The following is a 15,672-nucleotide window of genomic DNA, read 5'->3' as shown; positions in this document are numbered from 1 at the left end:
ATTCTAATTAGAAAATAATATCAGTTACACTTAAAAAAAAAATATCTAAATTTTGACCTTATTAAAATTAGAATTTTGGCTTACTAGTAATTTTATGAGGCATCATTTATTCTTCCAAATTTATATCTACAAAAAAAAATATAAGTTTGCATTAAAGATTAGTGTTAATTTCAAAGTGAAACTTTAATTATAACTATACACTCTTTAGCCGTTCCCTAATCCCCTTCGTTGCTCTCTCAATTTCTCTTGATATTATATATTTAATTATAAGGTTTAAATATATTTTTAATTTATATAAAATGAAAAAACTTTTATTAGATTCCTGTAAAAATATTATTTTTCATCTTTTTAAAATTTGTAAATATTGTTTTTAATCTTTATAAAAATCTTTTTGATCTTGAAAAATAAGTAAATTTTAGTTTTAATTCCTAAAAAAATATTTTTTTTAATTTTTATTCCTCTAAAATTGAAAATCAGAAATTTTTAATCCATAATAATAATTTTAAGATATATAGATAACATTTATTTTAATAACTTTTCAAGAGATGTCACAAATTAATATGGTATCTCTAATGGTTGTTGTGGATAATACTGACTTATTCAAAAATAGACAAGTAATTAACAATGATTGCATAATAATGAAGACTAAAAATAATAATTCTAAATTTTAGAATAATAAAATAATAATAATAAATCATGAACAAAAATCAAAATTAAAATTTCCTCATTATACATTATGACACCCTTACTACCCCAACTAATATATTATAATAATGTAAATAAACTAAGGAATTAAAATTTTCAACATAGGTAAAAGAGTTCACATAAAAACTTTTAGAAACATTCCTCAATTTCCAAAATATTTTAAAAATGAAACTTGGAAAATAAAACATAAGAAGCTACAAAATGTTTTCAAAATAATAGGTTCAACTCCATATACAAATACAATTCATGTCCTAGAAATCATCTGCCCCGATGTAACAATATCAGAGCATACCCATAAATCAACTGTTGGCATTCTAGATGTTACTCATAGCCAGATCTTCCTCACCTAAAACATCCACAAATCGTACAGTAAGAAAAGAAAACTATATATAGCACATAAGAAAACACAACATATTATCTCATTATAACTTAATATTCATAAATATTTCAACATATCGTATTTTAATCAATCATGCATCGTCATCACGTCACAATTCTCCATCACACCAATCATCACAAATCTTGCACTTCACATTATGCCAAGGTCACGCTACCCATTTAACAATCCAAGGTCGTGTTCACCCCTGATATAACACTCTGCCAAGGTCACGATTCCCCTATAGCATATCTAGCCCAGGGTCGTGCTCACCCCCGACATATTATTCAAGGTCACGATACCCATGTAACAATCCAAGGTCGTGCTCACCCTTGATATAACGTTGTGTCAAGGTCACATTACCCCTAACCCAGGGTCGTACTCACCCCTGACATGTTAACCAAGGTCACGATACCCATGTAACAATCTCGGGTCGTGCTCACCCCTGATATAACATTGTGTCAAGGTCACGTTATCCTTAACCCATGGTCGTGCTCACCCCTGACATGTTAACCAAGGTCACGATATCCATGTAACAATCCTGGGCCATGCTCACCCCTGGTCATAGGTGTGAAGAACCACAATCACATCTCATTCACATTCCACACAATATCTCATAGTTCAATTCCATACACACATCAGATAAGTCCAAAATAATGAGTTTCATACACCTCAAGCAATTAACATCTAAATCATCAATTTTTATCAAGTAATATAACAATAACATTCATAAATTAATATAATAATCAATGGAATTATCAAGTTAATATAATTTTAACATAAACAGTAAAACTCCCAATTGTTCCAAAACCTAGCTCACAGACACTTTTCTACAATTTCGTTCTCTCTCCCAGATCATCATTCTTACAAATTATTAGCATATTTTTAATCCTCAATACATATACAGTCTAATGGGATCATCAATTTCTCAAACAGAAATAATTATAAAATTACTCATAATCTTAAGAGACTCTTCCTCTACCCAATTCCCTTATATAACTCTACATACAAATAATCCCCTTTTACCCCGTACCTTGATAAACAGTAGTTGAAACTAAAACAAATATCTCCTTAGTCTCCTCCTCTGAGTGTCTCTCGGTCTTCAGAGAGTGTAGAAAGAAAAGAAGAGAGAAGTGAAAAGTGTGCTTTTAAGAGTGCTAGAGTGCTCTATTTATAGGATCAGATGTCTCCAGAACCGCCTGTTCCAAATCCGGAACAGCCCGTTCTGGACCCTTAACTCACGAGTAAAAATCACATCCAGAATGGTTCGTTCTCAAACCAGAACGGTCCGTTCTAGGGTGCATTTAATACTTACAACGGTCATATTTTGGAACGGCTCATTCTCAATTAGGTGAAAAGGCCATTTCTGAAAATCGGAACGTCCCGTTCCTATCTAAGAATCATAGGCAAATTTAATGATTTGAAACGGCCCATTCCGGGCTACCAAATGTAGGAATATTTAGTAATTTAGAACGGCCCGTTCTAATTTAGAACGGCCCGTTCTAATTTTGGAACGGCCCGTTCTAATTTTGGAACGGCCCGTTCTAATTTTGGAACGGCCCGTTCTAGGCTACTAAATCACCTTAATTGAGCTTTTGGCCATGTAAAAATTGGGCTGTTACATACATGACTAAAAATATATGCAAGACTAATTATAATTAGTTGGTAAACCTAGGAGGTTACGGCCTCCTGTATTTAGCTCTTTCGATTCAAGCAATTCTTTATCGATGTCTTCTTTACAACTCTGAAATTGAGGAGGCTATGTAGCCTCCTAAATCGTTGATCGACCTCTTTTGGTTCAAGTGTTTCTCTATCAATTTTTTTCTAATATAATTTATATTACTAAAATATATTAAAACTCACAACAATATGTTTCACTTTCCACTTAAAAGTTTTTACACGTAATTTTAAAAATCCAATAATCTAAACTTATTGTAAAAAAAATAAATAAATAAAATTGGATCTATAACAAAGTGTTAGAAAAAGGCTTGTTCAATGCATTTAACCTGAACTTTCTTACTTCTCCCCTTCAATATGCATACAACTTATAAATATGTTTTCTGATAATAATAACTAGCATATTTTAAATATCTTGATTTTTGGAAATAATTCTATGGCTTTGGTCCATAAAATTTGAAGTAAAACCTATTTATATTTCAACTTAATTTCAGAATTTCTTATCCAGTATTTACAACAAAGTAAAGTCCATAAACAAATACACGATGGACAATATTTTTCCGAAGGACTTATTGCAAACAAGGATCTCTTAACAATAAGTGGTTTGCCACCTATTTTTTTTATTATTAATTTCCTCCATACCATTTTTTTCCAACAAAGTTAATAGCCACAACCAACAAATGTGACTGACATCGTTCCAAACACATGGCTCAGGACAACCATTTTTGGAGAAAACAACTTCGTATCAACTTCAAATGCATTTTTGCCATGCAGCGTAGACAAATTCACTAAATAATATAGACTTCTGCAATGTATTCAGCTACTCTCCATAGCTGCAGTGTTGTATTGACCCACGGAAATCTAGGCAATAATACTATGTTTGGAAGGTGACTCCCTTCTCGTTCAAGCCTGAGAAAAATTATAATCTATTATATACATTATTCATCCCTTCCGAACTCTAAAGAGGTGGTGAAGTTCTTTAAAACAACAAATACAAAGTTTCTGGGCTTAATTAACTTTTTGGTCTTCATAATATAAATTTTTCAGTTTTAGTCCCTAGAAAAAACTTTGGTGGTTTTAGTTACTTTTTTTTTGGTCTCTATACCTGTTCAATATTGACGTGACTCGGATAATTAAAAACAGACCTGAAGTTTCTTAATGAAATTCTTTCAAAGTGTTGAGAAAACAATTCCAATTTTCAAATTTAAATATCTGAGATACTATTTAGATTTTAAAATGATATTGATTCTTTTAAGATATTATTTAAAATTGAAATATATTATATTTATTTTAGAGATTTTTTTCCTTTTTAAAATTAGAGGATGTAAGGTTAATAAATAGAGACTCTGGAGATTAAACACTTGGCCTGTAGAGAAGGTCACACACAGTCTTAAATGAGAGAGGTTATATGAAGGAGGATTTCCAAGTTTCGTCAAAAGACTTAAGAAGGGAGATTTTAAATTTCACCTATAAAACTTGTGCGAAGGAGTTTTCAAATTTTACCCACAAAACTTAAAAGGAGGGTTTTCAAGAAGATACATGTAATACATTTTGAAATAATGAGTATCATTGTGGACGTAGATATGAAGAGCCGAACCACATTAAATAAAATTTCATGTGATCTTTTTCTATTTCTTTATGGTATTAACTTGTTTGTATTGTCTCATCCATATGTGTAAAAGAATAAGGTTTTTTTGTTCCCAACACAGGAAGAGGGACCTGTGCAAAAAATGTACTATTTTAGAGGGACAAAAACAGTAACACTTTGGGAGTAAAAAACACAAACTAAAAAGGATCTAAAGCAACAAGAAATTTTTCTAGACACTAAAAATGGAAGAGGTATATATTATGGGGACTGAAATATTAATTAAGCCAGGTTTCTATATGCAATTCATATGTAGACGAATAGAAGTACTAAGTTACTTACTAATTGTGCTTCCCATCATAGAATTGAGCATTTTTGGAGGATTTAAAAGTCTCCAAAAATCCTTTAGCCTTTTGCATCTCTTCCTTTTGCCTTGACTTGTCCCATTTGTGCTCAGCTGCCAATATTTGAATCACACGAGGTAATGCCCGTCCTGCTGCATCAGTGTCAAGGAACGCAAGACGAGACCTCCTTGCAATGAAGTCAATGGCAGATTCACAGTATTCATGACGAGCACAGTAGGCCACCTCAGCCTCTAGAAAAGGGTAACCATGGGCAAGCCGTTTTCCCAAATTTTCATTCTGCATACAGAATATACAAAATAAATCTTGCCATTAATGAAACCATGAAACTGACTAAAACTTGTACAAATTACCATAAGCACACTGTTCAGATAGAAAATTTATCACCATTTATAAGTGATAACTAAAATGCACATATTTTGGATTTTGATTTGTCAAACTAGAATAAAAGCATTGGGTGTTGAAACGAATTATCGTGTAATGGATTATTTTATCTTTAATATTTTACAACCAGCAAGGTCAAACGACAAAGCTGAAGCCTATTTGTAGTTATTTTTACAAAAAAAAAAAAAAAAAAAAAAAAAAAAAAAAAAAGCATTAAGCAGAAACCAATTCATGGTTAAGAAGCCCAGTGCCATCCTGAAATTGCGTAATAATGAAATATTGATCAACCCTATTTAACATCGTTTAGTCCTAACTATGTTTAATACATCTCAAATATGAACAGTTCTTAATGTCAAATGACATCTGTAAGACGGCTTATATCAAACAAAAAATACATCAAAGTTTAATATACTACTTAGATATTAGCTGCCATGTATGAATATGCTGTAATATGTCACATGTTTCTATTTCAGACGCAGGCAGGTTACCAAGATTTCATCTACCAAAGGCAATAAATACCTCGGAGCTTATGCTATAGTTGGAAAGTCTTAAAAGAATTCTGACAAGTGACAAGAGCCTTGGAAAAACCATATAATAAAAGCTAGTCTTTGTAAGAGCTCAAGGCTTCATAAATCTCATACTTCTAATGTGGAACTCATGCCCCATACCTTGCAATTGTATCCAACAAATTTCACCATATGTTCTCTGTTACAATTTCATGCAAATCAGACATGTAATAAATGTGGTAATCAGGTGTAAGTCTAATAACTACAACTAGTGCTATAACTCGGAAATAGTCTTGGGAGAACGTGACAAGCAATTAGAATAAAAATAGATCTGCATAGATTAATTAGTGATAAATTTCTCAATGGATCTTACTCTCTCTATGATTTCAGAACAGGTTCTTCCTATCTCTCCACCACCATGCATCAGTACTTGCATACCCTAGCCTCCAAACACACTGTTCTCACTGACCAGACAGGTCATTAATCCTTACCAGCCATGTTTCAATCATGGCATCATCTACCATTGCCATGCTCCATTCTGACAAAGATTCTATGGATCAAGTGACAAATCCAACCCCCGCCCCCCAACCACTTCTTAGATTGTGACAAATTCCAGCTATACCAGGACTCAAGATATCATCTACAGACCATCAGCTCTTCCAGATGAAGCAGCATGTGCCACATGTCTCTTCCACATGTAATCTTCACAATTCACATGCCTCACTTCATCAAGTTGACACCATAACTTCCCAATTTTTTTTGCCAGCATACCTTGGGTGTTTTTGGCACTTGATATGGCCAATTATCTGAACTTGGCTTCCTTATACATGTTTTCAGTACAGTGGCAGATGGTTGCTTGGGTGGTTTTTATGCTACTTCTACTAATACCTTTTCAACATCTGGCTTCATTTGTATTGAGCTTTGAAGCATAGAAATATGCATCTCTATCTGTGTTACATCAACATCCCAACCTAAAAGAAAACCCCAACCAACATTTTAGGGGGCCTTAGGAGAATTTCTTCCTCTGACAATCTGCGATCAGAACAAGGTGGTAGCTGTTGGGAACAAAAACTCCTCTTTATACACAATGATGAGAGAGCACACAAAGAAAAACCATAACAAATAGGGGGAAAAAAATCACACAAATTTATTTAACATAGTTTGGCCCCTTATGCAATCATGTATGTCCATGGTAACACTTAAATGAATATTCATTATTTCAAATTTATTGAATGTAATTCGGCCTCTCATGTCTACATTCACAACACCTCTTATAATCTCTCCCCTCTCTCATTTAGGGTGGTGACCCTTTCTACAAGTTGGATAATTTTCCTCATTTCAAGAGCCTCTATATATTGACCTTGTATCCTTACCTTAAAAGATGAAAAAATCCCTAAAATAAAGATAATATTTCAAATTCTAAACAAAATCCTAAAAATAATATCTTTTTAAATTGAAATTGAAAATTTAAATTGTTATCCCAATAGTAACTGACCCCTGCCTTCAACAATATATGTGGCTGCGACATCTGCAATGACAACACGGTGGTGACTCACCATTCCCTGTGACAACCAACTACCTGCAATGACTTTCCACAGACAAGTTGATTGAATCTCTCCTGCAACAAGGTACCTTACATCCCCTGTTGTGGATGAACCAACCAAATTTTGAAAGTCTGAAACAGTGAAATGTGTCGTGTTTTGCCCTAGTTGAGAACATATATCAACTAGAGATATAGCTAATTTAGCTCTTATAAGCTTCGAACAATCTTTACCTCACAAACTGGTTTTGTGAAATTGAGTTAGGTTCTAAGCTCATGTTCTTAGAGCTTGGGAACCAAAAATACTTCACCTTTCGAACTTTTGATTTGATGATTTATGTAAGATTTTAACAGGTTCTATCATACTTATTACAATGGTTTGCTTTATTATGAAGTCATAATATTGAATATTTATAATTTTATGGTATTATATTTTGTCTGGATATTATCATTAGGCTTTCTTAGCATTAATTTTTATTAAGTAAACTCTAACAAATTGCAAGTCAAGTCTACCGACCACCCATGAGTATATGAAAACTCTCGAGTTTCACAATCTTGCTTGCAAGATCCCTGTGTGATAGAAAGTGAATCAGAATTATAGAAAGCTAAGTTTCTATTAATAGAAAATTACAAAATAATTCCCAGGATTATTGAGAGGCTTGGACTCACCCATACCAACATAAATTTCCTCTCAAATCACAAGATAAAATCTCCCTTTCAACCCCTTTTCTTATTTATAGGCAACATGCCTTATTTCTCTAGTTATCCCAGCCCCCAACTAAGTAACTCTCTGACCAACTAATTATTCTACTAACTAATGGGTATCTATCATTGTGCTCAAAGCATGGCAAATTGGTAAAATATTATGAATTTATGAGTCAAGTCTATGCACTCTCCATGAGTTCATGTACACTCTTAAGTTAGACAACCTTGCATGCAAGACCCCTTTGTGCTCACAGCATGGATAATGCTCAAATCTACTTTACCTTATTCCAATGTTCAATTAAATTATGAAAAATGGGAACGCCAAAGATCCAACTCTTGACCACTTGGTCGCAACTTTGATATTATGTTAAGAATCAACTATCCTAAAAGTTTAAGCAATTAGGTAGAGGGGCTGAGGAATTTTTTTTATATCTCTAAACAGATTCATCACCAATATTTGGTATTCATTTACATTCATGGTTTACGGCAAACATAAGCCATGTGCCATAAGGTGAGTCAGCCACAGATAAATTGATGGCACTAGCCTCTATCAAAAACCATTTTTTCAATTAAATTAATTAATCAACAAGACATTTTCAAAAGTTCCTGTGCAAACACTGCTATAGAAAAATATGAAATAAATACAAGCTAACCTGAGCAATGGCAGCAACTCGCTCAGCCAATGTTCCATATGCATGAGACAAGTGCTTTGCTGCAGCAGTGTCCATCACACCAGGAACAACTTTACCCTTATATGTTACTTTCATGCGCATATACTGTTGAGAAAGAATAGTAAAAGAAGCAGGATCCCACCCTTCACCACCAACAATCCTGAGATTGTTGGTAATACAACCATTGGTGGGGGTCAACTTCCCAGACTTTATAGCTGCATTGACAGCATCCTCTGCCATGCTGAAATAAATTGGGATCAGAATATTTGTAGGCAATAAGAATATTGACTGCTGGAAGGTAAAAATGAGAAGGAAAGGCAACAACGAATGGAGCTGAAGTTGGAAAATAATTAAACACTAGTTAAATGGAGCAATAGACTAACTGAATGGTTAACATGATTAATGTAATGCCTAACTGGAGAAACATATGAACAAATTTCAACAACTTTTAGCTTGATCCATTAAACAATTACCTTCGATAGGTAGTCCACTTGCCACCAGTAATGGTGACCAAGCCAGGGTGATCCTCAAAGACAACATGATCCCTGGAGATACTCTCAGTATTTTTAGCTGTTGGGTCCATTGCTAATGGGCGAATGCCACTCCAGGCAGAAAGAACATCAGTGCGTCGGACCTAAATTTTCAAAGCATTATTTAAAGTAGAAAGAGAAAGGGATATAGTAAAAGGACATCTAGATTGAGTAACATCCCACTAAGATCACTTTGGTTGGATTTAATCAGATTTCTGAGGATAGACCCAGTTAATTTTAAAATAAGGGGGAATCCCACAAATGAAAAGATTGAATTCTATAGCAATTTTGCTAACAGATATATGATGCAATTTACTTTTTTTTAATTTTGGCCTAGGATTATCCAAAATATTTCCAAACATCTAATAAGCATGGGATCATTTAATTTCTGCATATAACATCAGAAAGAATAGGAAAATTAATGAGCTTAAAAATTGCCTGTATTGGCAGCAGTGTCATACTTTTACATTAAGGTAATCAGATATGGCATCCAATATAAATTGTATTTCATCTTCATGTGGTTCTGGAAGAAATGTAATGGTAGTGTTGGAATCTGTAGTTCCAGCAACTGTTCGTCCCAACCATGGTAGCATAAAAACAACACGTCCATCCTTAGTTTTGGGAACAATTAAGCCCATTCCCTCTGGAGAATAATAATCGGGGAGTATAATATGTACACCACTGCTTGGAGAAATCATGTCTCGTGCACTTTTGTCAGCCATTTTTCTTACAGAATCACAAAAAGGCCCAGCCGCATTCACAATTACTTTTGCATATGTATCAAACTCTTTGCCTGCAACAAGCAAAATAACAAATAGAAATACTTGAGGTTAATGGTTAGATGAAAATACTTGAGTGGTTCAACTCACAATCAGCAAGATCATTATATATATATATATATATATATAGGCTATATCCTAATGTCTGAATACAATGAATAAAAAAATAAAAAATAAAAAAAGCTTCACAAAAGCTGAACAACAGATAAAAAAAGCAGATTTTCAAACAGAAATAATTAACTATTGAACTGTCAAAAAATTAATTTTAAGCTTAAGGTGCATTTGATGCACATGGGGAGAGTATGAACAGTGTTCATAATCTCTCCATATTAAGCAGAACGGCACAGAATAAGTATCTGAGTCACGACACAATTTTTTATGTCTATTGTTTGGTGGTTGATGCATCACACAAGCAATTTTGTATTATGAGTTGTTTCATATGCATAAGAGCATCTCAAATTCAAATTGCTTAACCTGCTCTATAAATAAGAAACTGTCACTTATTGGGTTCTGCATCATTATAGTTTCCTGAGTTACAAATAAGAGAGGGTTGCTTGTATAAGATATGGTTACTAAACCAAAAACAAAGAGATGAGTGGGGATCATTTGGTGGGGAAGGATGAATAGTTACAGTGATACCGATTTGGTGAACTGCTTGTCATTAGTTCATAACACCATTGGAATGGATAATTGCTTAAGTAGCATAAAATTTATATATATATAAAAAAATTGTGTCATGATATGACCTACATAATTTTTTTTTTTTTTTTCGGACTGCTGCTACATAAAAATTATAAACAATACAATTATGCGACTTTAATGAGTATGTGCCATTGAGATGTTCCAAGTACTGGAAAGAACAATGTGAAGACTACTATAATAATATCCTCTGTGTTGTACAAGATTATTTACATTATGACAAGGCACAAGACAATATTTTGATAATTTTAATTACTCTAGTACTTAGTCTATTGTCAGCCCAGACATAGTGTTAATACATCATATTAAATGTTTTAAATTACTTTAAAAAGTATCAAATTACTCTGTTTTTGATATAAACACCCTCTTTCATTAAAACCTTTACATTTTTACTCTTTATAATGTGCCCGTGGCCACAGAATAAAAAATCCTTCATACACACAGATGGGAATATGTATTTATTATACCATGGATCTGTTATATACTGAGCTGATTGGAAAATTTTGAATGTTTGAATTATTTCACTGTTTTTCAAATGAAATAAAAGAAAAAACCATGTGATATTACACTGCTATTAGTGTTTTGGTTTGGGAGTGAAAGAGTGGGCTTATAACATTGAGGGAAAAGTGCTGTAATTTTGACTTAGTTCATTACATTGTACACAACAAAAAAGTTGTCCCATGTTCTGGTATGTGATAAAAAAAAAATTTACATCCCTACTCCATCCTTTCTTTTGTGTTGTCCTATGATCATTTTTAAAATCAAACATGGGATAATTGTTATTGTGCTATCCAGCCCATCACCTTTTTTGAATCAAACACACCAATGCCACAAATTAACAGCATAAGAATAAAGGATTGACTTCCAACAAATGATTCTTCAGATTGTGTGTTCGTTCCTCACAATGACCTAGAACCCTTATTTAATCAGATATAATATCCTATCATACATTTGCTAACTTACTATTTCTGATAATCCAATATAGTAAAAAAAATTGTAAACCATGAATGTCTACAGTAACAGATAGAAATAGAAGAAAGTATTACCAGTTAAATTGTCCTTAATTCGTACACCAATTATCCGTTCACCAGCATCATCCTTCAGTAAGGATACAACTTCAGCATGGTTCAGCACCACTGCACCAGCTAATGCCGCTGTGCAAGCCAATCCAACATTAAGTCGTGCATCATTCATCTGCCCATCATAATAAACAACTGTTCCCCTCAGGCTTCTACCTTTTCCCTCCTTTGCCAGAGTGGGAAAGAGCTCAACAGACTCTTTTGCAGAATAATATCTTGATAAGTGCAAGAGTCGTGCTCCTGCGACCAAATCGTACATTTTCAAGCCAATCCAGTAGTAGAATACTTCAAACCAGTCAAAACATGGTGTCATGCAAGGCAAAGCATGGCATAGGTGTGGTGCATTGTCAATAACCTGTTTACGCTCCTCAAGTGCATGAAATACTAACTTCAGCTGGCCATAGTCAAGTTTAAAGACAGCTTTCTCCAGGTAACGAACCCCTAAGAGTTTACTCAAACACTGAAATGTTAGATCAACAAGTACTTGCTACTTAAAATGTTAAGTATGGCATTAATATCATTTCCATATATATTAGTAAATAGTTATAATTCATTCATTGAATTAATAGTTTAGTTGATATTAACCATTCCAAACGAAAGGCTTGTGTTGCTTGTATTTTAAAATAAATAAGTGCAGATGATTGTAACAATTCATTAAAGCAAAAGAGTAAAAGCAAGAGGATTTAATCCTTAGAGAGCATTGTAATAGATAAAGAATTCATTGAAAATTCTTCTATGTAACTTTGTTCTTTTCTTAATAATAGAAATTTTTTCTAGTGCCAACTCTCTTTTGTGTGTGTGTGTGTATATATATATATATATATATATATATAATTATATATATATATATATATATGTATGTATATTTTACATCAAATACTATTTTTCCATAAACATATAAAATAAGGAGACAAAAAACAATACTTTCCCTATAGGACTGAAAATCTCAAGGAAGTAAATATCCACAATCTTCGGTGTTAAGATGTAGATTGGTTTTTATCAATCTTATTTGAAAACTTAAATCAAAGTAAACTTCACAATCCTCAAAATCATGGAAACAGTGTCCATTCTATGTATTCTACCTGTAAATTTCAAATCCCAAAAGTATGATACTGTTATAAGTTTTTAGTTTTGTACTTTTGTTAATGTTATTTCATATCCTTTGAAAGAATATGAAAAACAAATTCAAAATTATAATTTTGCAGAATATCCTTTTACAAAACACATCAATATTAATCATGAAAACATATTGTTTGGCCTACCAAATTTCCTCAATGCGTTATTGATAATCCACAGCATGAGCTATTTATCCCAGCCAATATTTAATTAAATAATGAGAAGCACCAAGAATAATAGAATAAGAAAAGAGATACAGATGTAAATATAAAATAAAATAAACTAATTAATACATGAGTCAGTTTTACATCCCTCCTTCAATTACTCAAGAAACCTGGGCTTTCCCTCCCAATTTCCCATAGAATTCTAAAGTCGCCCTTATTCCCCTCCTATGATTTATACCCTATCTTCTCCACCACTCTAACTAATCATCTAACCAACTAAATATTCCAACTGTCCAAATATCCCCTTTCTTTGCTTAATATACAGTTTTTCTAATCGATTTCTGCTCATAATCATCATCTCCAGTAAAAATTTCACCAAGTACAACTTCAATTCGACCCCAATTTCTTCCATGAACCCATTTCAATAAAATAGCTGAGGTATTCTAGGCTGGTGCACCTCGGGGCATGTGACAACTCAAATTTCTCCTAAAATTCTTCTATAGTTGATATTTGTTTCTACCCCAATAACAACTCATGGGGGTTCTGCATAATTGGTTGTTGAAAGTTGAAACCTTTCAATTACCTCAGTTTTGATCCCTTCCTAAGATGGATAAGACATTGGAACCAACTAAAATATGCCACCAACATCACTTGGTGCTTGTAGCCTCTCTACTTCTGCAACTTCACTGACAAGAAAGTATCATCTTACCTGTTCATACCACCGGATTGACTCCTATAAAAATAAAATGTTGCGACTTCATTCCCAAACCACAGACTAAATCTCAGTCCTTAGTTAAGAAATACAAGTATTGAAACACTTGTACTAATGATGTATAATTTAAATCCAAATAATATTACTTTAATAATATCATTGATATATTTGTTTTAATTTTCTAACATGTATAAGATGTTTAGAAGAATATTAATTAATTAATTCTTTGTTTTCATTTATACATTTATTTATATTTAGAAGTGCATGAGTTTTTGGTATTTGATAGAGGATAGTGTTCTGCTAAAATAATTTTTAATTTTTCGTACTCAATGATATAATCCGAACCAACTCTTTATTGATCAAGTTGGTTAGGTTCAGATTGATAGAAAATTTACACAAATTCAACCCAAAACTCAAACCATTTTGATCATACATCAATATCTGGTTTGATGCAAGCCATATCGACGGGTTAAAAAATGTGTTGTTAGCTCTTTTCCAGACAATTTTTTTGGGCAACACAAAAAATTATATTAAAGTAAGACCCTTTCAGACAAAAGCAGATCATGGGATTAAGTTCTCATTTATCTTCATCTTATATATTATGTAGCATTATAACGGAAACAATGTGGCTTAAGCCACTCAGCTTCACACACAAAAATAAATAAATAAATAAAGGTAACGAATACAGTGTATATTACAGATTAAAAAATAAATAATTTATGTAATCATTAAGAATTGAAAAATGAATTTTAAACCGATGGAAACGATGGTGAAAAAAGAAATAAATAAATAAATAATCAAAGAGGATTACTTTAATCGGTGAGAGAACATGCACATTTGTACCTCCATGAATGAGCTTGGTGGAGCGAGAGGAAGTTCCGGAGGAGAAATCCTCTCTCTCAACCAGACCAACGCGGAGCCCTCGGGTGACGGCGTCGAGCGCCACGCCGGAGCCAGTGGCGCCGCCGCCGATGACGAGAATGTCAAGAGGGTTCGCGGCGCTGGCGCCGACCAGAGCCGACCGCTGGACCTCTCTCGCCGGCACGACGGCGAAGGGATCGTGGATCTTCTCCCGGACGGCGGCGAGGTGCGATCGCCCACCTCCGCTGTCGTTGGCGGAGACCAGAGGAGGCAGGAGGATGGCGCCGCCATATGCGGTGGCCACGGCCGCTCCGACGGCGGTGCCGAGTCGCCTGAGGCGAGTCATGGAGAGGAATGAAAGAAGAGAAGCGAGAGTGATGAGAGAGAGAGAGAGAAGTGTTGGCCTTGTTTTGCGTTGTCTTTTTGAGGAAACGAAATGAAAAGATTTGGTTACGACTCACTCAGGAGCAGAAAAAGTGTTTACCAGTTATGGATCTCACTATTTATACGAGGTGAAGACTCAAGATTGAGTTTTAACCTAGTCAACAGAAACTGATTCACGGGTGAGGCGAAGGAATTGAGAAGTGTGATCATGATCAAACTTTATCCTACATTGCATCGGTTGAGATTCTTGAGAATATTATTTGGAACGGCTTTGTTTGGATTTGAGTATGGAAAAGAGGAGTGGAAAAGGAGAGATTTAAAGGAAAAGTGAGTGGAAAGTGAGGTTGTTTGGATTAAGGGAAAGTGAGTGAAAAATGTGGAGAAAGTTTGTGAAAGTTTGTGAATAAATTGATTGATGTGATAGATAAAAATAAATTTTATAATTGATAATTGTGAAAGATTACTATTTTGCCATTAGGTTAAAAAAGTTTATAATTATTATAATTAAAAGATAAATATATAAATTTTAACTAAAAAAATTATAAAAAACTAATTTAAAAATAAATTAATTTAAATATTTGGTTTAAATTTAATGATAGATAAAAAATAAAAATTTAAGAGATGAATATATAATTTACACTTTTACCTTTGGATTAAAAATGAGTATAATATTATTTATTGTAATTAATAATAATTACAATAAAATTATATTAATAGGTATAATTTATTAAAAATATAATAAATAATGATAAAAATAATAATAAATATTAGAGAAATAATAAGAATCATAATAAATAATAATGATACTAATTATAATAAATAATAATATTAATATTA

At 33.2% G+C, this 15,672-nt stretch overlaps 1 protein-coding gene across 7 annotated transcripts; it reads right to left on the bottom strand.

Moving 5' to 3' along the window:
* Nucleotides 1-807: 807 nt before the first annotated feature.
* LOC109813721 (glycerol-3-phosphate dehydrogenase SDP6, mitochondrial) lies at nucleotides 808-15,133 on the bottom strand. 7 transcript variants are annotated; one of them, XM_020377963.3, is made up of 7 exons: nucleotides 14,434-15,126; nucleotides 11,566-12,039; nucleotides 9,503-9,834; nucleotides 8,985-9,145; nucleotides 8,494-8,752; nucleotides 4,686-4,984; nucleotides 808-1,051 (listed from the first exon to the last, which is right to left on the bottom strand). In XM_020377963.3, coding segments are annotated over exons 1-7 (1,890 nt in total). In that variant the 5' UTR covers nucleotides 14,798-15,126; the 3' UTR covers nucleotides 808-1,050. The 7 variants fall into 7 exon arrangements, 5 of the variants coding, with proteins under 5 accessions (XP_020233552.1, XP_020233553.1, XP_020233551.1 ...); XM_020377964.3 differs by lacking the exon at nucleotides 808-1,051 and adding an exon at nucleotides 3,214-3,684 and having other exon boundaries at nucleotides 14,434-15,127; XM_020377962.3 differs by lacking the exon at nucleotides 808-1,051 and adding an exon at nucleotides 3,214-3,667 and having other exon boundaries at nucleotides 14,434-15,124.
* Nucleotides 15,134-15,672: the final 539 nt, after the last annotated feature.

The sequence above is a fragment of the Cajanus cajan genome, chromosome 7 (assembly GCF_000230855.2).
Source record: "Cajanus cajan strain Asha chromosome 7, NIPB_CcT2T_4, whole genome shotgun sequence".
Taxonomy (NCBI): Eukaryota; Viridiplantae; Streptophyta; class Magnoliopsida; order Fabales; family Fabaceae; genus Cajanus; species Cajanus cajan.
This window is presented reverse-complemented; position numbering and strand designations above follow the sequence as displayed.